Source organism: Pygoscelis adeliae, unplaced genomic scaffold (genome assembly GCF_000699105.1).
Source record: "Pygoscelis adeliae isolate BGI_AS28 unplaced genomic scaffold, ASM69910v1 Scaffold470, whole genome shotgun sequence".
Lineage (NCBI taxonomy): Eukaryota > Metazoa > Chordata > Aves > Sphenisciformes > Spheniscidae > Pygoscelis > Pygoscelis adeliae.
In genome coordinates, this window is record NW_008824033.1 from 496,292 (window position 1) to 520,523 (window position 24,232).

The window sequence follows — 24,232 nt, forward strand, 5'->3', positions numbered from 1 at the left end:
TGTCTGTCAGGTTTCCCATTCTTTTCCAAGGAATTAGAGAAATATATTCTGAATGTTGATCCACCTCTTTTTCCAATTTGTTTACTTTCAAATCCTTCTAAAAATATTAAACATTCTTCTTAACTGCTATCTACTGATTTCTTAAATTTTTTCTCTAGTTTTGATTACTAGTTAGGAAATAAAACTTAGGAAGTGAAAAATGTTCCTTATGCCTTTGGAAGCACAAAATTTTTTAGTATGTTCATCAGGCTTCTTGAACTTGTTTCTAGGTTTGCAAAATGCATGAAGGATTTTTTCATATTTTTTTTTTCAAGTGTCATCTGTTCATGGATATCTCTTTGATACCCAAATTTCTTCTGATCAGCATGAGTAATGAAGGGAAGATCCTTTTCCACAGCAAATTTCTGAAAGACCACACAAAACTAACAGACCAAAAAAAGAAAAAAAGACTTACTGCTAGAAGTTAAGCAAATGTATTTCGTATTATACTTAGTTTGATTTTATTATCCGTGAAGTCATTTTTGCATTAGTCAACTCTTTAATCAGAGCTATCATCTACTGATTTAGACTTTTATCTTTCCCCACATGTGAAAGTTTTAAGCTAGTCTTTGTTTTCATCCCTAGCTAAAAAGGAAAATTTTTATCTAGATGCTCAAATTCACTCATTTTCATGCAGGCAGTTTCTCAAACTATTTAATTCAAATAGCTGCTCTTAGCCTTAGAAGCATTAAAGAAAACTGTGCTCAAAGGACCACTCTTCATTGGTGCATGTAAATAAAAGCAGATAAATCGTGCAAAAATGTCAGAGAGAAGGACTCGCTCTCTCTCTCTCTCTCAGTGGGATCAGTTTCTCATTTCAGTCCAGTCATAAGTGACTCTGGCAGATAAATCCTCCCGGCCTGTTTGCTCTTTTGTCTCAGAGCAGACTCCTTGCACAGTAAAATGCAATTTCATCCCACTCAGTGAGTTTCATAAAGGCCATGGAAATTAATGGCACCCAGGGGTCATCTCTACAGTACTGGGAGAGTAAAAGATTGCACAGGCACTGTAACATAGCTCACCACTGGCGTACTACCTACACAAGACTTTCATTGCTGCCATGATATAGCTGCTGCTGGTAACAAAATACGTGGCTTTGGTGGAATCAAGCAAGCCATGTTGGGTAAATGGAGGAAGACAACAGTGTCTGCCACAGCACTAGCTGTCATTTAGGTTTTGTGTCCTGCTGACCAAGGTTAAATAAGGCAGACATCTGACATAGGTCTCTGATTCAACAGGAAAGTTGAAAAAGATACGAAGTCAGCTTTGCTCAACTGTAAGAGAATACTCTGAAGAAAGGAAAAATCATTCTGTTTTGCCCTGAGATACTCAAACATTGTCTTGTCTTCATTGACCTTGAAGTATTTTTCAGTGAGGAAATGTATCCTGTGAAAGGCAGGATGGGTTTAGGCTAGAATTGCTGTTCTTAGTTTATATTCACCGGTGTCTTTGTGCCAGGAACCTTACTGAGTTTCTGGAGGTGCAAATTGGTAAGAGAGGCTGCAGGGGAGGGCTGATGGTGGAAAGTGCAGAGGCACCACTCACCCCAAGCAGCCCCTGCAGCTTTCGGGTGCAGCCTGATGCCAAAGGCATCAGCTCTGGCAGGACAGAGATGCGACGCTGCCTGGGCACAGCCATGAGGCCACCACATGCGCCAGGCTGGCATCCGAGTCCTTTCACCCACACACTCCTCAGCCCTGGAGAAAATCAGCCAGTGACTACTTTTGTCCTGTGAAAAGGCTCAACCTTGTCTCAGTATTCCGAAGAGTCAAAAAACCTGGTCATTACTAAAACCCTCATCATGTCCCAGGCTGGTAATTTGCTCCTTACCGTTCACTCTAGGTACAGCAGTCAAGGATCCTTTGAAAGCAGTATTTAGAGGCAGTTTTGCAGTGGATGGCATTGTTTCTCAGGCTATGGTAAAATGCTATTGCAGTGCTACCAGCACACAAAGTAGGCAGAATCCCTGTAACATCTGGTTTCTTTCTTCAAGCTACATCTTAGCTTTCACTTGAAAGGAAAGAGGGAAAGCCTGACTTTTTGGGTTGCAATACAAGATAGGCTCAAAGGCTGAAAGCAACAAAACAATAAAAATGAGTGAATTATTTTTTTATAACCTGCTGTTCTCCTTCTAAACTAATCTCAGGATTTTGAAGGCTTGAGTCACAGTTTTTAAATGTCTCAGACTATCAAACTTCTCATTTTAGCTCATACTACAAGAAAATATTTTTAAATAAATAAATGTTAAGCCTACATCTTCCATAACTTCAGGAGAGCTCCACCGCTGCCACTGTCAAGTGTTCCCTAAAATGTTGGCCCTGAGCACTTGGTAGCTTCCCCTTTCACCGGTTTATGCCAAATTGCTGTCCTGTCCTGGAGACCTTCAGGAATTTCTCTTTGTTCCTAACCTTAGAACAAGCATGGAAAAGATTGATACATTTGCCCAATAATTGTGGAATTTGAAGCACATTCTGGTTTTTGGTGGAAACCACACCTATCTTCGCTGGGCTCAGGTGTACAATTCTCTTCCAGCCTTTGGGTTGTCTTCTGGACTTTGTTAAATTACTGGCTGAAACCCAGGAAATAATGCTATCAGACAAGCAATATCAGGAGGGCAGTCTCCAGGGTCTCTCCTATGAGGTGGTAGATGGAAGTTTCCTCAGTCACCTGCAGGAGTCAGTGACACATTTGACACTCAAGGTTCTAATTAGCACAGATTTTTGCTTGAAAGGACACCCCATGGCACCATAAAAGGGATGCTGCAGTAGAGAAACCATAACGATTCAGTTTGTAGACTGAAAGAAGATGGAAAAACAAATGTCCTTTCATTTTGATACAAAGGGACTCAAAAGTATTTAGATCAAATGGACTGCTCGGAAGGTCGTTGGTAGGGTACCACATGCACTAACAGTTTTCTGCAGTGAACCCAAAAGATGAGGCCCAGTCTAAGGGAGAAAGGTGATCCTTTCACCCCATGTCGTGCTTTGAAATGAAGAAGTTAAAAAGGTGTAGGCTCTGTGGATGCCCAGCTTGGCTCTCTGTGTCTGGAGGGCTCCTTGTGCATGACACCACTAGAACACAGCTTTCTGCTCTTACCCACACACCTAGGACCTCCACTGTATGTTTTTTCCAGTGTCACCAGTGCTTTCCTTCTGCATCCCTCCAGTGGTTTCTCATCTCATTGCATGCCAACCTCCTTACAGCTTATCCCCCTCTTCCCTCCTGCTCACCTTTAGGTGCAGGTTCCCACCTCCAGGCAGCAATTGGGTGCTGCTTTCTGTAAAACACTTGTTCAAACAGCCACTTCAAATGTTGCTCCCTGCTTGAAGGGGCTCTCTGTAAGCCATGCATCTTCATTTTACTTGGAATATTGTCTTTTGTGGAAGAACCTACAAAAAATCTTGGCTGTCGCCATGAAGAGTTTCTTGATGTTTTCTTGTGTCCCCATCTCTGCGTACCTCTGTTTCTTGCCCTTTACATGCCCTGTGAAGTCTTTGCATTTCTGGCTGGTGTTCTCCTTGATCTCGGTACACAACAGCATCCCAGCTCTGTTTACAGTGACAGAAATAATAAATACCAGCAAAGAGCGCGTTCTAAGCTGAAGAGCAAGGACCAAGGATAGCACTGCCTCTTGCAAAAATGGTTTACATTAGAAAGGCAGCTGCCATGTGTAAACAGGGCTTGGTCACAAGTTCTCCCTCATGTGACTGTTCATGCACTGTTGCCACATCTCCTCCCTTAGCTGGACAGAAGTCTTGGCTTTCTGTTGAAAGAATGATGTTCATCTGGACTTCATGTTCTCCTTCACTCTGAGACTGCCTCTTGCAATGGACACACTCTGCTCAGGCTGTTGAACGCTTTTCTCATTCCTATGGATCCATCCCTTTTGCAGTTCTGTGTCTGCGCAAATACATGAGTATGACAGCGACTCCATTAACACAGCAATTGCTTGAAATCTGTTAGCATTTCATTATAAATCTGATTTTTGACAGATTTATAACCAGACTGTAGAAATTAACTGCTGGAGGAAATGTGCCATTTAGTCTCAACATGAACACATTTTATTTTTCTACATAGTTGTATTTTTTCTTAACAGACTTTTTTTAGAGGCTAGAAAAATAACCTTATGCTTGTTTTAATGTACTTCTTTTAAAGTGAAAAAAACTCCAACCTTCTTATAAACATTTAAAAACTGTCTGGCACAGTGGCACATGTTTATTGTATAGTCCTCTGATGTTTCTTGAGAACAGGTACTGATTAAATGACAGTTACTGTGTCAGCACATTAAAATATAACTTCACTGAAGAAATAACAGCTGAACAAAATAAGGTTTGCAGGTAAATAAAATAAAGTGCCAGAACAAACCAAGTGCCATTGATAGATGGAAGGTAGTCCTTCCTATTTCAACAAATATACTACCGTTCATTTTTACAAAACCGAGTTGATAGCAGATATTAATTAAAGACAGCATCCCATTCCCTTTGCTGTAACCTGAAGTTCTGCCACAGAGCTTTGCCAGTGAGCCCAAGGTGAAGTACTGCACACCTTCTAATGCAGATGGTGGGAGAAGCCACAGGAGTGCGGGCAGAGGGGGGAGAGCAGGCTCGCAGGACTGGCTCTGGGTGTAAGCACTTGCTCCTCTGCACTGTGACTGCCGTCCAAAGCGGTTCGCAGAGGTCCTGGGCAGGGGCGGCAGTAACCACAGGCAGGTTTCACTGGGGACGCACTGAGCTGGGTGCCCGCTTATGCGGCTGCTCCTGACACGTCGTGCCATCCTTTGAAGCCTGTTGGAGTCAGTCCCAGCAGGACTACAGCCCACAGTTCGAAAAAACCTTTCAGGCTAGGCAACCTGAAATCTTTCAGTTTTGCCCCACTAGTCATGTTTTCTAGGCCATTCTTGTTTGCCTTTTTACTGACACGAGTATGTTTTCCCCGAGTACCACTTCATACACTCTTATTTTCAAACAGCACTATAAACAGTGACAGTTTCATACCACCAGGTTGGAAATCAGAGAGGGAAATGAGAAAACGCTCTCCTACTGCAGAAAGCGCTTTCTTTGATAGGAATTTCAAGTGCTTTGACAGTTTGCTGTAAAAGGACCCTGCTTACAAGGTCCAAAGGATCTTGCTACAAGCAAAGCACCTAATAATTTCTCTCTCCACCACTCTCCTCTGGAGAGAGAAATTCCCAGCAATCTGACTGATTCCCAGAAGTGGTCAGTCCGTCTTTTTCAGAAAAGGCGGGTCCCATGGCTGTGCTGGTGGATAGCAGAGTGGAAATTTTCCTGTGCACCCACCCAGAGATTTTTCTCCTTGGTCTCAGTGAGCAACTTCAAAACAGGTGAGGAGAGTGGATCCTCGAGCAGAGCTTGTAAGAGACACAGCAGCTCTGTCTAACAGCTTCTCATACCTTTTTCCAAGGGGAACAGTCCATTTCAAATGTAAGGAGTAAGTTTTAACAGTGAGACAATAATTCTTTCTTCTTTTCTACCAGTTGTATCTCAAAACATGTTTTGAATTGTAAATCACCTTTTAAAAAAAATAAAAAATCCAAGGCCTTGGAAATCTCTGCTGGAATACAAATATCAAAGTAAACTGACAAATAAATTTGAGCTTAGGTGCATTAGGAAGGAAGCTGTCTTTGATAAGCATTCTTGTTCTTTACTTATCTCCCATATCTGCCAGTCTTACTGGGGATCCTTTCTTGTAATGCTTTCATATCATAGATATCAAGAAGATACTTGGCAACCTGTGAGCAACCCTTTGTGTTTTCTGAGAGAAGTTTCCTTTGCCATATCTTTGACTCAGAAATGGAGGTATATTTCTGTACTAGTCTGTGTTTCAAAGGGTGTCCCAAGAGCCACCGTTACATGGGAAGAGCCAATCTCTGCTACTCTGCTTTTCCCCACCACCCAGGGACCTCAGCCTGGTTAAAAAGACTGAGCTGTAATTGCCTCAGGGCAAGCACATCCCTTTCATGCCTCAAGTTTCCAGTGGCTTCTTCTCATGGCAACCCCCATGAAGCAGAAGGCCACTGGGAAAGCAACAGAAAGTCTTCTGTGCTTCACATTCAATGAAAGGTTGTTTCATTGTGGAATTAGTAAACTAGTAAATGTTTTTCACTGTTTTTCACAGATTAATGCATGCCCAGGAATCCTGGACTGGACATTTAGAATTATTCAAGGGAAGGTTGCAGACACAGCTTCCTCTTGCAAACTTATTTAATGTGGGGTATTTCAGTGGGCAAGCTTTGCTTTCAACAAGGCTAAACACTTAACGCGTGGTGCTGAAATCCCTTCTACTTCAGAAAAAGTTTTTAAAGACACCAAGGAAAAACATTCAAGTGAATGTGACTATAAATTAAGCAGGTACTTGAGTGCTACCTTGAATTTGTGTGGGCTTATACGCTGTTTTAAGTATGTTAAGGGCAATAGGCCCTTTCTCATTGATTAGGCAGGGTCATGACACCAACGGGAAAACCTGACTTGCCCAGTGGTTTGGTGCAATCAGTTCTCCTGAGGTTGGTATCTACACCCTGGCATGCAGAAGAAAATGGCTTTTCACCTGTTCAATAGCTGATTTCTCTTCTTTATGCATTGGCTTCCCTAGCTGTGCACTGGAGGAAGAACTGGACTCTCTGGGCAGCTCTTGCTTCATGAAGCTTTACCTCCTCTTTTAAGTCTCCTTTACAGTTTCAAGGGCCTGCTCTGCATCTGCACTGATGGTCCTTCCCCAGCAGCATGAACAGACCTTTCAGAGCTCTGCGGAGGAGCTGTGAGGTACACGGCAGTAAGGTTCCCTGTGACAGAGCGCATCTTACCAAAAGTATTACAGGTTGTTTTGCATGGGCTCTGCCCATTACAAATTTCCAGCCCAATGAGTTATTTACTTTACCTTGCTGCACAGCAAGCACAGAAAAGAGCAGGGTGCAGCTTCTGAAGCAAGGTGAGCCAGGAATCTTTTCCTACAGTTTATTTGGCCACCCAGGCTTTTACATATGGTGGGATGTTCTCCAGCGCAGCAAAGGACTCCGCATTGGATAAAGTTCACTATATCGTGACAGTTGCATTCAGCTCCTTATCTGCTGTCTGCTTTAATCTACGGCTTATAAGTTTTCAGACCCTCCCACCCATTCCTGGCGTTTTCAAGGTTGATTGAGAGTCCCTCAATAGTAAAGGCACTTCCCTATCTTGCTGTCAGTTTAGCGTTCCTGGGGGCTTAGACCTGTTTTTCCCCACACTGGTTCTGTCTATGCATATTTCCTCTGCACCCCCTTTCTTTTTTTTTTTACTGCCCCTCCCCACCACACACACATTTTTCCTCTTGGACTCTCTGGCCTGTGTTTTGCCATTCACACCTCCCCTCACCACGTGGGGAATGTTTTCTAAAGGCCCTTGCAGACCTCTTGCAGACACTTACCACATCACCCTAAAGTGAAAGCTGACATCTTTTCATGGCAGCGGGAAAATATGCCTTGTCTCAAAGCCAAGTTTCAACCAGGTCTCTCCATGCACCCTTGCACTCTTCCACAACCCATGTTGCCCCCCTTTTTCTGAAAACTCTAGTGTTTGCAAGCAGTAATTGCATTTCCTCACAAATAACCCGTGAGCTGTGTGTGTCTCTGCCCATCTTTCCTCCCTTCTCAAAGTTAAGTGAAGCAAACAAAAATTGTTTCTTGTCAGGCTGTCTTTAGTATGTGTCACCTCTCGACCCCCCGTGGTGAGCCAGATGCTGTGCAGGTCTCACAGTCACGGGCCTGCCAACCGGGTCAGTCTGTTGGCCTATCGGGGAGGAAGCGATCGGGTGGTGCAGTGAGCTGAAGCGTCTGTCTTTTGTTTTTCTTTTTCTTTTTCTTTTTCTTTTTTTTTTTCTTCTCTTTCCTTTGCTTTGCTAAGGTTGGATTTGTGAGGGGAAACTGCCGCCGAGTCCGTGTCACAGGGGGAAGAGGGACACGCTGTCCTGGTTCAGCAAGAGTTTATGTGCTCTCAATCTTTCCTGAAGTTTCTATCTTGCAGACCCAGCAATTTCCTGTTTCCTTCTTGAGGGCCCTGATCTTCATAGAGATAGTGCCAAAGTGAGAAAGCATTGTCTTAGGGCCAGAGAGTAATTCCACTAACTTGTAAGCACTTAATTCCAGCTGCTGGCAAAACAGCAGGCTCCTTAAATGATCTCCTGTGAAGGTCCCAGGAATCTGTTACACTGCATGTTATTTGTGAAGACAGAGGCTGAAAAAAAATTTATAACTAGATTGAACAGCCAGTTTAGCATATTACATCACCAAAGCAATGTGAAAAATTCTGAGCAGCCCCATGAAATAGGCCGTAAATGCCTCCTATAGAGATTTGTTGGTTTTTTTTTTTTTTTTCTGTGAGGTTTATTTGTTGGTGTTGGTAGTTTTTTTAAACCTTTGGTACATTCAGAGCTACATGGATACAGTTTAAGCTCTGGAACCATTAAGTATGAAGGACATGAAATACATCCTTCTACATACCTGGTAAAATGGAAATTCTTGTCTGTTCAGAGAGGGGCTAGTTTTTGGTTGCTCTCAGGTTTTGGCTTCTGTTCTCCTTGAAGATACCCATATAGCTTTTGCTGCCCACAGTTATGCTGGAACCAGCAGTTTTCCTCATTCAGTGCAGTACAGAAACGCCAAGGTTTTCTGCAGTCACAAGTACTTTGCAAGTCAGGCTTATCGGGGAAGTCAGAGTGAGTTGAAGAGGTTCAGTACTCAGTGGGAAGAAAATGTAGGTGTTTTAACTGAGATGTAGAGGGTTTAAGTGCTACAGCCAAGGTTACATGGGACATCAATCTACCCTGCAGATCCGGGCTGGACATCTTTAAACTGCCCGTCAGCATGTCAAGAGGGAATTGGATTGTGCTTTTAAAGAAATAAATGAGCTTCAAGTGAGGGAATGTGAGTTAGTAAAGCTGACTTTCTTCTGGGGCACACACTGCGTCACCCCAAAGCTCGCTTGTGTGTGCTCTCTCTCCCCATCCTTCTCTCCCTCTGTCCCTCCCTCACTCCATGCAGGTCCCTTCCTTTTACATTGGCATGAGCTGCAAGTAGGCTTTGCTCAAGCCTTAGTCCCAGAAAACAGTGATAAGCAGAAGTATTTGTTCTATTCCTCCCCAGTAATTTACTCTTTTTGTTCACAAAAGGAGACTGGAAAGGTCTCCACTTGCCGTCCAGTAAGATGACGTATTTACATCCCGTAAGGGGCCTTCCAGTGAGAATGGCAAACCTTCCTTTGTGCTGCTTGACTTTGTCTCCACTGAGTCATAAGCATCTCACTAGTCACCTTGCATGACTTTGAGCGTGTCCTCTGATTTTACACCAGCTTTGCAGAAACTCAATTCAAAGAGGCACGGATACTGTTCTGTTTAGGTTGCAAAGCCCTTCCCTCTCAGTCTGGACTCAAGAGATCCCTTAGGGCTCCTCTCAACCGACTGCCTCACCAGTGCAGGGCCTGGGAGTCCTGCTGCTGTAGCCACTGAACTTCAGATGGTTTTTTGGAAAGCAAGAGAGAGAAGGAGAATGCATTTTTCTGTTTCAGGACAAAAAAGGGTCAGAGATTCCCCAGGTAAGCTCAGAATTACATGAAGTTGCATTTCCTTGGTATGAAATGATCTTAAGGTAGTTTTACAGCAGTAATGAAAGTTTTAGAAAGTAGTTTTTGAAAGATGCAATAGCTCCTGTTTTTCTTCTTGTTAATGGTTTTAGGCAGTTTCTGTAGGTGGGAGCAGATCTCATGGTTTTTCAGTGCCATGTGAATATTTGCATTAGTGGGGACTTTGTTCATACTGCCTGCAGTTGCTTTTTGAAGTTTGGTGTTTCTGCATTCAGGGAAGAAAAATAAAAAAAAAGGTAGAGTATGCAGTGTTTTCAGATGTTATCTCATGTATGATATTTTCAAATTTCATTACAGCATGTAATTTAGTCCCTTCAGTAAGCCAGGGGTTTGGTATAGGACTCTCGAACAAACCAGCTTTTCTTTCTTGTGCTTGTGTAGCTGAAGAAAACATTACAGAAAAGAAAGGAGGTATGAATTTTGACTAGGTGGATAAAGAACGAGGCACAGATACATGGTCTACAGCTGTGCTTTACCTCACCACTGCCGGTCATTCCCACTATACATCCTCCAAGCCCATGTCTGCTAGAGATGTATGGAAAGGCAGTGTTTTAGGGCTAGTTATGGGCTGAATGAAATGGGCTCTGACGAACACCTGCTCCCAAACACCACATTTCTTCCGTTACATGGCTTTAAGTGAAACCCAAAACCATAGTGTTTCTTGTATTTAATTTGCAAAATAGACTTACAGTGCGTACACTGAATACTGGCGATATGCCATAAAAACTATGCATCCTTTGCACAGAAAAAATAATATCAGAATTAACTCACTGGGGACTTTTTTCCTCCCCTCACCCCATGGAGTTACAAAGCCCAGGCAGATTGTGACTACACTGCCAGTGGATCAGTAATGCAGAGAAAATTCTCGCGCAAGATTTATACAGCGGTTTTGAACATGCGATGCCAAAAACGCAAATATGTGTAAAGCCCTTGTATCATGAGATTTCTCTGAGAGCTGCAGATTATTCTCGTCTCTAGTAATCAGTTCAGAGTAATTGCTGCTATCCAAAGCTCACTTACATCAGTTGGGAAATAACTGTTACTTTGAAACTCCACGGTGATCTGCTTTTGATTGAGCTGCTGCTTAAGAAAAAGCAGTAAGCAAGATGATGAAAACAATTACAGATAGCTACAAGCCCACTTGCTACTATATCTGCCTTCATAATTCAATTTAAAACATTCCATTAGCCAGCAGGGTAGCGAAATTTTTTTTTGTCAGAAACGCTGCAGACAATATTGCTTTTTTTCCCTTCCAAATTAATGCATTAGCTTTCTGAGCTTGAGGACATCCTCAGAGTGCTTGTCTCACTTGCAGGTTGAAGTCTTTTAATGAGGTAAAAAGACACGATGGTGGATAGGCTATCAGCAGGAAGTTTACCTGTTAAGGCTCACAAAGGCTTCAAAATGTACTTTACTATATAGATGGGATTCACTCACCCACATTTGTCACATCTTAGGTCTTGGTATGCCGTAGCCTGTCAGGTCAGGCATCTCCTTTGAGCTAATAATCCAGGCTTTTTTCAAGCCAGTGAAGAAGGAAAGGCTCTTCCACAAGGCAAATCTCCCCATCCTAAGATTCATGTCAAGGATGGTGGTCAACCCACTGACATCAAGCGTAGACGACCCTTCACCGCTGAGCTGATGGCAATCTGTTGGCCAGCCTTTTGTCAACATTGGGTGCAAAGTCCTGTTTGAACCAATGCTAGCTGAAGGAGTGTCAGACTACTCTTAAAACATGACCCCTTTTCCTGCCTCTAGACAAGGCATAAATTTATCCTGGTCTGAGAGGTTATAAATCATGCTTTGAGGGGCCAGGAGAAAGGAATGTGTTATTACGAGGAATTAGTACTCCATGTTTGCATTTCATTAGCACTTAGAGGCCCCAGTCAAGATCAGGATCTGGGGAGATGTGACACAATGGGTGGGTGCAACAGTGAGAAGCAGGAAGGAGCTTGAGTTTTGGAAGAGGTCATAGGAGAGCTTTTCCTGGCCCATCAGAGGAGAGCACCCCATGCAAGCAAGGCATTATGGAAGAAAGAGAAAGAAGCTGGCATGCTGGTGATTAATGGGAAAGGAAGGAAGGGGTATGAGAGACGTTAGGTGTACAGGCAGACGGGATTTTGATGGAGCAAAAGGGGGGACTTTATTATCCCTGTCACTATCTCATGTCTCATTGAAACAAGAGAGCTAAAGCCACGCTGAAAATGGTGCAGCCAAGGTGGCCCATTCTCCCAAGTGCTGAGTGCTAAAAATGCAGTTTTACTTGGAAGATGATGGGAAACACATGAAGATCAAATGTGACGGGGACTCCTTCATCCTTAATCTCAGAAAGAAGAACTCGAAATGTATAAGTGGTATTTGTTGCTAGCCAATCTGCTAAAAGCATGTTTTCCTTGGATTCAATGTGTGCAGCAAATGGTAGACCGTCACACATCACCTACTATAAACATGCCCTTGGGTGCCTTCGTGTTACAAAAGGCTTTGAATATCAGACAACTTTTGTGTAGGTGCTTGCAGCTTTCTAGTCAACTCCAGTGGAACCAGTCAGTAGATAAAAGCATTGTTCCACCTCAGGGTAGAATCTATCTTTCAGAAACAAAAATATTGGGATTTGTTCAGTACTGCAACAACATTTCTTACTTCTGTATGTCTGGAGATGGCTAAACAAAAACCATGCAGGAATCTTCCCCAATTTTTACAGATGACAGATAGTTACTTCAGTTAGTTTTAGCCATTTAAAAATTAGGGGCATATTCTCAAGAGCTTAAGCTTGCTCTGCAGTCAGTGTAGGGAGACAGACACCATCAGAGGGGCTGAGTTGAGCTGCTTTGTGTGAGTGGTGGAGAGTGCCTTAAAACTAAATGATTCAATTTTAGGCAGATAAAATCAAGTGAAATGAATAACCTGAATGACTTGCCAGAGGTCACATAGCCCATCAGTGGCATGGTTCCTGAGCTGGGAACTGACTGCTGTCCAGGCTTCAAGCATGCCTACCCTGTTTTGACAGAATTTAGAGCAAAACTTATCCAAACTAGGGGGCAACCTGAGACTGTAGTTTGGGTCTGCAGCTGCAGTCTAGCAGGTACATGCCTGACTTACGTTTAACTCAGCTCATGGAGGTGGTTTTGCAGGCACAGAGCAGCGTGAGGAGCTGAGGATGTAATACAGCCTCCCCATCATCTCTGTTGCTGTTAGCTAGTTTAGGGCAACCTCGGGTAGATTCACCTTACACTAGTAGTTACCAGCAATGACTGCAGTGGGGACTCCTTGAGCACTGTCTTTCCTACAGTACTGCTCCCTTTGGTCAGGGCACTATCATTTCCTTGACAGACGCTGCATGGGCAAATCCTAAGGCACGGATTTCTCATCCTACCCTGGCAGCCTCTTTAAAGGTTGCTAACTAAACCCTGCTCCTGCCTTCTCCAGGTATTCCCTAAACGCAGCAGGGAGTAAGCTAAGAAACACTGCAGGCACAGTGGTACTTCCATTTAATAGAATCATAGCAATTTAGACACCTAATGGTGTCTAGCAGCACTGGCGTCCCAAAACTGTTATAACTTCATGCAGATGAGCCCATCTGCAGGAGATGCTAGGTGGGCCTCCGGGTCAAACACTCCTGTGGACAGAAGGGTGGCAATCGTATATGCACAGGAAGGGACAATGCCTCCAGCCCCCCTGTCCTCTCCCTCCCTACAGAGTTAAACTAGAGCAGCCACAGCTCTTGTTATGAACAGAGGAAGAGGCATTCAGCATTCAGCTGGTCACCCTCTCCTCTAGGAAGAAGGCAGTAGCTAGACCGAGGGGTTCAGTCCCGAGGGATTGAATCAGCACGGGGCCTCAGGTTAAGCTCCACTGAAAAACACCTACTTCTAAGCAATGCCAGGAGGAAACCTCATCCAGGGCCTCATTTTATTGGGCACTATATCAGCAGTCTGTAATGACTCTCACACCCCAAAATCACTTGAATGCAATTAATGCAATGTAAGTAACTGCACATAAATTACGTATTTTTGATGAAATACACAAGTGTTGCAGAAATTTGAGGTTGCTTGGTGGACAGGGCTGGTGAAATCCTCCCTTCCTCCCAGGCTGGTTGTAGGGTAGTGTATCTCTGAGATATGTGTTTAAACTCCACTCCCTGTGTCAATCAACAAAATACAGGGTCAGGTAATTAGAGCTTGTGGTAGCAGCAGATAGAGAGCTCAGAGGACTTGCCAGATCCTCCCTGGCCTTACTTCTTCCCTCACATACAAATACACTTACCAGTCAGGAAGAAAAACTAAGCCATTCTGATCCGTATTTTCACTCTTGTCTTTTCCAGCCACTTCCACATCTACAACTGGGACAAGTCATCTCACGAAATGTGACATAAAGCAGAAAGCCTTCTGTGTAAATGGGGGAGAGTGTTACATGGTTAAAGACCTCCCAAACCCCCCAAGATACCTGTGCAGGTAAGAAATCCTATTTGCTTACTTTGGTGGAGCCACCAGGTTCCAGAAATGCTTTTTCTTTAAAGGAGCACCTGAACAATTTCTTCTCTTGTACTTGCGGCATTAGATATTTCTTCGTTTTTAAGTATGTGGATGTGAAAATAAGCTACCAAGAATGACCTCTGTGTTCCATATATGAGGCATAACTGAGGCTAACCAGGAAATCTTCCCATGTGATACTGGCACAGCAAGCCCCATTGATGTTTACATGGCATGAAGTAACACAACTTGGGCCTTATGTTAGAAATAATGAAACAGATACTGTAAACTAAGTACACTGCAAATAGCAAAAAAAGGTGCGTGGATAACTGCATTGGATAAGTACCCTTTAAACAGGACAAACTGGTTATTTTTATCGTTGGCTGTAGTAACTGAACACTTTCTGATGAGACTGGATTCACAAGTGGAGTTTTTGCGGTTGTGTTTAATTGCATAAAAAACAATGAACGTCATGGTAATTGGTGGAGCTTACTATTTCTTGAAAGGATCTTGATTCAGGAAGTCATATAAAGGGTGTGCTTGTGCACCTTTGTCAAGTCCTGGCCTGTGCCTTATTGGGCTGTTGCAATTGTCCATTATGTTGGAGAACATCCATGAAGAGCTACAGCACTGGAGTTCACCTCCTGCCTGGTAGCACATCATGTAGCATTTACCTCTGGAACTGAACTAGTCATAGTGAGTTACTGCTTCCCTCTGGCTTGAGAGGAGGGAACTCAGCATTTAAACCCTGGGAAACGTCCTTGGGACCTAGCAGGACTGAGCGGAAAGGGGGCATTTTTGTGAGGATATTGCTGTTTTTGAGACAGACAAGAGAGAGTTATCCGTAAAGACTGTCGTCTGCTGTAACTGCATAGATTTTCAGTCTTCTAGGACTGAAAATCAAATGACACTAATTGTAAAGATGACTCCGGTGGGTGAGTTAGGTGAAGGTCTATGATGCTTTTATTAGGCCGGGAAGGCATAGACTGTTTGTTGTTCATTTAAAAAAAACCCAAACCCCACCTAAAAAACCCCACAAACACCTTACCCCACAATGTTCTGCTTAACTTGTGAGTTTTCTTTTTTTGTAGAAGGATGTTACCTGTACTTTATGAGCTTTGTTTTGCTTTGGTTTTTCACAGATTGCTCTGTTGCTGAAAGTAATGAATATTTCATTGATTTTAGAATCATTTTTAGCTAAAGTGAATATGGAAAAGTTACTGGCTCTGGTGGGTTGGATTCTTTTTTGAAAGAGAGAGAAAGAAAGATTTGTCTTAAATTTACATGATCGTTGTAAGCCAGCAATACAAGATGAGCACTTTGCTATGACTCTCTAGGGCATGTATGAGAGCCTACCTGCCTGTTTCAACTTCCTATCCAAACACTGCTCAGAAAACTCCAGGGTACCAGAGCTGAGCATCTAGCAGACTTGCTAATAATTAGCATTGTCTTGACAGTTTCAGAGGTATCCCATTTTCACTGGTATGGGCACTTTTTTTTTCCACATTCAGAGATCTGACTGTGTTTGTTCTTTGATGTTATAGATTGGCTAATTTTTTAATTAAGTATCTCGGAGACACTTGAATGAAGTGGGGATTTTTTTCCCTCTTGTAGACAAGAAATAACCTGGAGTTGAAAGAAAAGGCAATTCCCAAATTTGGCAGATGTGCCTCTCTCTGGGTGGCCCAAGACCTATTTGGAAAAAGCATCAGAGCTGTAAAATCAGAGAGGGTGAATCTCATTTACAGTAAGGCAGTGGAAAAGGATTCTTGTCCTGAGGACAGTCAGGGCCACCGCTATTTTGCAGGGCCTTTTGCTATGCCCTCTAATACTTGCCAGAACTGAAACTTTATGTTGTGTAGCAAAACAGGACGCAATACAGCCACATAAGAAATAAAAGTGTGAGTACTTGAAAGTGGGTGTACTGAGAAACTGAAGAGACAAAATACGGTTCTCTTCTTATTTCATTAAAAATACAGATGTCTACTTTTAATTCTAGTATTCCAATGTTAATTAAAATAAGTATCTAACCAGTACACATTGCCTCCATTGTTCTGAGAAAATAAATCTTCCCCCAGAACATGCCTGTGGAAACAGAATGCTTGAAATATGGTACTTGCTCTTCATATTTCTGCCTCAGTAGCAAGTTCACATTTTTCCATATGGTCCATCTGTTGAGAGCAAAAACAAAATTTCTAAAGCATGAGCCATATCATTCTAAATTGGTTTTATCCCTAACCAAAAAAACATGACTCAGATTCACAACAACCATGGAATTTTCCAAGTGATATCTCTGGTTTTGTAACCCCCCTATTCCATTAAAAAAAAGGAGCTCCTAAATCCATCTTCTGTTAAAATCTAGCTATGTATTAAAAAAAAAGTGTTTTGTAAAATACGTAGTATAGTGATCCAAACTGGATCAGACCTTGCTCTCATGGGTACTGGTGTGAACTTCAAGAAAATTCCCTGCTTTCAAGAGGTAACCATGTGAAATACTCAAGAAATGTGTGAAGACTTAGTAATGCGTTGTACAGCTACATCTATAGTAGCATGTATGTTCCCTACATGTACGTTCCCTACATGTATGTTAATTATGGCCCCAGACTGAACAAAACAATCTCAAAATATAAAAGATTAAAAAGGAAGCTTTGAGACTACTTAAATAATCTGGTGTATAAAATTTTCAGAAGTTTCATAGGAACATGAATCACATTTTTAAAACATCACAGACTTTGGAAGCCTGGATGTTACTGGCTTCGTATGAGACTGAGGTTCCTAAGTCGTTTCTGTTCAATTGGAAATGTGTCCCCAAGTTCAGTGAAGTCAAAAAATCAGAGAGCTTCTTCAATAAATACAAAATTAAGACCAGAATTCCTGGCGTTTGCTTCTTACTTGAAGAGAAATCTATATGAATATAATATCTGTTATGCTTTTTGAGTGTTCTTTTGAAGTATCCTACCATGAAGGCCTTGCTGGTCTGACTAATTGATTCCTTACTCTCAGAGATCATCTTTTCTAGTGCTTTTGTTGTTACTGAAGAAATGAATTTACGTCCGAATCTCACTGGATGAAAATAATGTTTCTCTCTAACAGAAGGATGCTGCTTCTTTTCTTAACAGCAAAAGAATGAATTACATACTTTTTAATGATATAGCCGTCTTCTATCTCAGTCTTCATGTAAAGGCCTCGGTGGAATAGAAATTGACAGAAGGTTCTTGAAAACAGCAAAAAGAGACAATTTGTTTCCATGATGCTAGCAGAAGTTCCAGAGATATTCATTTAACATGCAGGATAGAAATACTAGTTCTGACTTAGGCTATGAAATGGACTACTAAATATGGAAGTGTACTGTACTTCCCATGGAAAAAAACATTCTCCCATTTGCTTATAGGCAGCAGATGAAATGGAAACATGAGGTCCTGATCCATTCAGCCATTCCTCTCCTGCCAAAAAGCAGTTTGACGATACGCATTTGATGTTCTGAGAAGCGCCTTCTCAATGCATGCAAATACTGCTCTTTGCAACTACTGTGTGTAGAGGAAAAAAGCAATTATTTTAGTGTATGTGGTTTAGTATTGTGGTTTCACCCAGTTAATACAATAAATAAATAGTCCAAGTAGCTTTCTTTTAGGCAGAAAGGAAATTATAAGGCTCTCACAGCACAAAAGTCTACTTGTTGCCCTGAGTTGCTCAACTCCAACTTTTGCTAGTGTCATAAAAGAAAATGGTACATGGGTGATGAACTATAAAAGACAGACAACAAGAAATAACGTCTGGAAACTTTGAGTAGGACAAGGTGTTTTGAAAACGACACCATCGCAAGCTGTTTGTAAAAGCACAGTCTACAGTAAACAACCTGCCAAACTGCACTGGAAACGGTGCTGCACTGCATATCTGAGTAATAAAATGCCTTTAGCATTCACACGTAATCATAAGCGGACAGGCTCATCTCGGCTCTTGTCTCAGCTGGCCCACCTTGGACCTGTTCTCAGTGGCAGGTGCTGCAGTCCGTTTGCTGACAATGGTTTCAAAGCAAGTATAAACACACTTGAACTGTTTTCAGCGCCATCTCAACAGAGCTGACCCTGCTTGGTCTGGAAGCGATTTCAGCATTGTCTGCACCAGTGCTCGAGTTGTTTTCATCACCTCCACAGCTGCACCAACACCTGAAAACAACCACAGATGAAGCAAGCAACCACAACTGGCCAGTGGCAGTAGCAAAGCCTGAGGCTTTTAATCAGGAGCGTGTTCATTGGGTTGGGTTGAGCCTGATGAACAAGAAGTAGAGGTCCCTGTGAAAAGAAAGCCAATGCAGGTGTGAATGCCAGCTTTCCAGGGATGGGTATTTAACAAGATCACCATAGTGCGAAATGAAACTGAAATCACGGGGGTAAAACATTTTTACTCTCATTCAGTAACACAGATCAAAATGCCTTCTATCAAAGGCATTTTGCATTCTATCAAAGGCACAAGAAGTCTTCTATCGTGCCCAGCAATATCACCTTTTCGTGACAGAGTTATCCTTGTTGCATTTTTCTCTGCTGAATATATCTGTGGAGACTGGGATCTCTCCACACTGGGTACTTACCAAAAGATGTGACCTTAGCTCTGAAGAACATAAACTCCCTTCCTTAATAAACAAATGTATCATTACAGCAAATCAACTCCAAAGAATCCTCTGCAGATCCTCAAAATATACCTTTATTGTACAAAAATCATTCCTGCATGGTTTATTTGAACAAGAGACTAGTGTTTATGCCTGACACTGGTCCTCTGTCAAAGTGCTTTTCTGGAAGTCCCACTTGTACAAGGGCAGCATCCCTGACCCTTAGGGCTAGAGGCAATTGTGAAGAAGTGGAATTTAAAAAATCAGGACAGCCTTCAATGCACGTGAAACTCAGGTGAATAGAAGAGGTGGAGGATTGTTCTGAACAACATGCATTTGCAAATGAGAAGGCTTTTTGGACCCTGGCGAGTAAATGATGAAGCAGTTTGAAAAGGAGACTAGCACCAGATCGGCAGCAGGAGAAAAAGAGGGGGAGATTTCTTGCATCATGGCAAACTCATGGAGAGCATCAGAGTTTGCTCTCTGGTACATGGGTGTACAACGCAACACAAATGAGATGTATTTTAGGAAGCAGATATCAGGTAATTTCAGGTTACCCACTGAGTAAGACTGGACAGAAGAAGGAGGAGGAAAGACAATTGAAAATCTATAGATGTTTAGTGTGGTCGACAGTCATTCATACTTATGTCTGAAGCACAGGAGCCTGTATTGCTATGGTGGTATTTGGGGAGCATATGCCTGAGCTCTGCCCCAAAATGGAGAATAAAGGTGAAGGAAGAATTGACAGCCAGCAGCAGAAGAAAAGACAAGCAAAGCACAGAAGAGAAATTCCTTCACTATGACCAAGGGGAAAGCTGCACTGAAGTTTTCTGCAGAAGAACTTATGAACTGAAAAGGCAGACAGCTGTGGGGCTTCAGATCTTGAGAGCACCTCTGCCCTCTCATTTATTGACTGGACTGACTATTTTTCCATTTGTCAGCCATGTTGAATATACTTCCTGCCTTTGGTTTGAGTTTGTCTTCTCACTTTCTGGAATTTTTTTGGCTTTTCTGTGATTGCTGTTTTAACTATTTCCCTTCAAAGGAAACTACTGGAAGACACAACATGCCATTACAGAAATAGGGAAAACATGGTATTTTCATAGATTTTATGTGACTGGTGAAAGCAGCAGTGTAAATTGCTGTTATACACTGCATTGCAAATTAAAAAAAAGCCTCAGTCTGGTCCCTTCATGAGGTGGAATTAAGCAATGAGCTGATACACATTTTTGCTAGCCCTGATTCTTCTTTTACAAAACAGACAAGCAAAAAGACTTCCTAGATTTTTTCTCTTGTGGATTTTTGCTGTAAATTTTACAAAGTGTTATCGTCTGGAAAGGTTACACTTTCTTGCCCCTTTTCTGATCATTTTTCACTAACACCTAACCAGGAGGCCACTTAATGCACTCCCATCTCCGTAGGCCAGCAGATGTCAGTCTGTTAGTGCAGTGGTTTTGGTGTACTATTGCTTATCACGTTTTTGCCCTTTAGGTGCCAACCTGGATTCACTGGAGCAAGATGTACTGAAACTCTGCCCATGAAAATCCAAAACCAAGAAAGTATGTTAAAATAATCTGAACTTTGCTTTCTTCCCCAACTACAGCAACAAAATCAATAGTACTTGGTGTTTTCACAGTTCAGCTGGAACCGGCCTCTTTACACACCTAATTTATGACCTGATTCTCTAAAGTAAAATCTGTACACCATGGCATTATTGACCTCCAAAATGTTTCTCATTTGTGTGATTTTTGATTTTTCCATCCATTCACAGATGCATTTGTATTGCACATACGGGCAGCTTTTTTGTTTGGGAGACTGCTGTAAAGTGCAACCCTAAAAGAGCAAACTCACGGAGATGAGTGATCTTGCGTCCTCGCTGCCTTGTGGAAAGTGCATCCTAAAAGCAATTTGGGAATTTGGAATGGTGAATTTCTGTCTCACATCTTGAAACACACTTTGATCTGGATTGGTTTGGTTTTGGCTGGTTTTTCAGGGAGGATTTCTTTTCATTTCCACAGAGCAAATGAGTTGCTCTCAACATCTTGAGCCATTTTGACACGCTAAACCGAGATTCAGTTTCTGAAAGTGAACTCACCAAGTCATATCAGTTCACACTGAAGGAGCTTCTTTCTTAGCATATATTCACCTCTTCTCTTTTCTCTGTTTTTTCTCTACCATTTTTTTTGTTTGTTTTTCCTCTCAGGTGCCCAAATGAATTTACTGGTGATCGCTGCCAAAACTACGTAATGGCCAGCTTCTACAGTACGTCCACTACCTTTCTGTCTGTGCCGCAGTAGAAGCATGCTCAGTCGGTGCTGCTTTCTTGTCGCTGCATCTTTCCTGCAGTTTTTTTTTTTAATCTGTAACTAGATTTGTTGCCTAAGGCCTAATATTGATTGTCTCTGCCTGTTGCATGAAAATGATAACAAAAAGCAATTGCAATACTCTCCTGGATTGTTTGGCATTGAGGTTATGGGGAAATGCAAGACTTAGGAACACTGTGAAATGAACACTGAATGGTGCGATACAGACTCCCCACTGACATCAAGCAGTAAAGGTGCAAAAATGACATTTTGGAAGTGTCACATTTTATGTGCCACAAAAAGCTTATGAGTCTCTATACAGGGCAGTACTCCCCCAACAAAGGCACAGGTAGCTAATCCTCTATTTGCATATATGAGATTTGTATTCAGACCTACAAGTTAAAGGTAACTGACATGCTTACATCGTTTCTAATGAGCACATGCCAGGCAGGATCAAAGTTCTCTTCTTTGACTCTCATTGTCCAAGTTTCAGGGGAAAGAGCACAGAAAGAAAAAGAAAAGGGGGAGAGACAGCATAAACAATGGGGTCTGACATATTTATTTGTGAGTAACAGGTGCAAGAGATCAAGTATTTCAGAGCCAAATTAATTGGCCAAAGAAATGTACCAGACAGACACACACATACACATACACATACACATACACATACACATACACATACACATACACATACACATACACATACACATACACGCACGCGCGCGCGCACACACACACAGAGGATACGGTCTGTGTCAGACTGCTGGTAGAATCAGCACTGCAGTCACATATCTCATAAGCTTTCCCATGGAGGGACGGGTTAATTATTGCTACTTGTCAAGGAGGAAACAGAAGGTACACTGAATATTTATTTTCTCTCATTGGCTATAGCAAAGTCAAAGGTAAGATATAAGAAAATTGCTTAGATCTTACATTTTAATGCATGTGTACTATTCTTAATTAATTGCCGCTGGCATCAGAATGTACTATGATCTAAGAGCAGTATTATAGGAACTATTTTTTTGATGGATTACTTGCCAGCACAGAAATATTTCAGAGACTATAGGCTAGCTTAATTTAATTTCCATTAGTATATATAACAAAAAGCTGTTAGCATGTGCTGGACATTTTGGAGCCTGAAGAGATGCAAAGGTTTTCTCTTATACTGATGGATGAAAAATGTCCATACATAATTCATACTGCCCATCATGGAAGCTACCCATGTAAATCCCAAGGGTGCTGACTGGAGACCAGACCTTCCAGCATGCAAGTGTGTACTTTATGCCCTGTTTTAAAAGCATTATTATTGTGAGTTATTTTTAAAATGCCTCTGGTAATTATGGATTTGAAAATTGTTATGCTGTTACAGTGTTTAAGTTTACCAAATGTTAGATTTAAATGGCCTTTTCTGTGTATTGTGGTGAAAAGTGCAGTTAAGGTTTTCTGGTCTTAGAAAATAATTTAAAAGGAGGTGGTGTAAAAATGTAAGATCCGTTGTTTGCTGCTGAATTTACACTGAAAACTATGGAAGAATTGTATGTTGATCATAAATTCATTTTCCTACCCAGGAAAAAAAAAAAGAGGTTTAGGTGGGTTTTCCTTCATTAGTTTTTCAGTTTCCTAACTCTGGTTGGGATTTTTAAAGGAATCTTTGGGCAGTAGACACCAGGCTGAGATTTTCTGAAGTTGGCTCCATGGAAAAGGCATAGATGCCCTTGCCTTGCTGCAAGACTTATGCTCAGCTATAAGTACTTAAGCTCATCCAGCACTCCTCTCCTTGAAATGCAGTGGCAGGAGAGCACACCACTACTTACCTCAGGCTACACTGAGAGCCCCAGGCAATGGCACTTCTGCCTACCCTGCATCTGCAGTATAACATCAGGTTTCTTAAACTGCTACAAATCTTAAAATGACACTTTTGGAAAGGGACCAGGGAGGGTACATTTATATTTAATGAAAAAAATCAATGAAGAGGCATTTATATGACTTTTTATTATTACACCCAATGCAGGCCAGAGCATACACTTAAGGGGACTTTGAGAGTTATCTTCAGGCAAATGTTGCATTTGGGGCTTAAAGCCAAGCTCGTATTTACCAAGTGTTGTGGGTGATTAACTTAGCTCTGTAGATGGAGCTTTTGCAAAGTACAGAGCAAATCAGGATGTTAAACAACATAAGTGCCAGTAGGAAACAAAAGTGTACATGTGAACTATACAGTGCTATCTAATTTTACTTGCTTTCAGAAGGGCCTTTCTTCATTTGGAAAGAAAGGGTCAATGGGGTTCCACGCTAAGTTTGCCTACTGATGAGCTGTTACTGATGGCTCTGTACTGGCTGTTGAGAAAAAGTTAGCTTCAGAAATCTGCCCTAGAGTTGGTATTTGTAAGAATCCTGAAGTTAGGAGCTTTTCTGAGGGCCTTTTGCAAGATCAAAACAAGGCCGATACTGAGCATTCTGGAAATCCCCCGTCCCAACAGAGTGCGAGGCTAACTGGCTTATCTTGGCAGTGGTTTGGTTAGCCCTGGAGGATTCAGTTATCATGGTGCACTAGAAATAGGCTTAAAAGGGACACAGGAAATTAGGTGGATCTCCATTTTAAGAAAAGTTCTTCCATAGAAATGTCTTTCCTTTCTGTCAGTGGAAACGTGAGCATAACTAGGAATGGATGTGAGGGAGACTACTGGAAAGCACATGTTTAGGCTGGCTGTCCCTTGGCTTCCAGCTTCGCAAACACACCAAACCATAGGACAAACAGTTGTGGCTGAGAGGTGATAGCTTGTTAGATTCCCCACTGCCACAGTTACTTCCAGCACTGCAGTTAAGCAGTTTTTTCCCCTTCAACTGGTGCTTAACACTACTGCAGACCAAGGGAAACTAAAGAACAAACTGCTAGTTTTGCTTGTCTCTGGAGTTGGGCTGGCAGACCCTGTAACATCCTTTCCTTGAGCACAGCAGTCACAGCTGCTACTCAGTGTTTCCCCCAATACCCTAGCTTTTTGTGGTAGCTGTTTTGACTTTGAGGCTCATGGTCCACTGTTGGTCCATAAGACACCAGAAGGTGGTCCACAAAAGTGTTGCAAAAATAGATCTGTTCCATGCAGATATATTTGCTGTATTTGAATGTTCAGACATTCACTCCCTTGAAGGCAAGGGAGCAAGGCAAATGGAGGAAAATAAAAGTAATGA

General features: G+C 42.1%; 1 protein-coding gene across 2 annotated transcripts in view; it reads left to right on the top strand.

The window, feature by feature from the left end:
- Positions 1 to 24,232, top strand: part of NRG1 (neuregulin 1) — a 103,138-nt gene that overhangs the window by 59,654 nt on the left and 19,252 nt on the right. For both annotated transcript variants that reach the window (XM_009330698.1, XM_009330707.1), the window contains exons 2-3: positions 13,990 to 14,119; positions 20,947 to 21,005. In XM_009330698.1, coding sequence (XP_009328973.1) covers positions 13,990 to 14,119; positions 20,947 to 21,005 — 189 coding nt within the window. The remainder of the gene's footprint in view (positions 1 to 13,989; positions 14,120 to 20,946; positions 21,006 to 24,232) is intronic.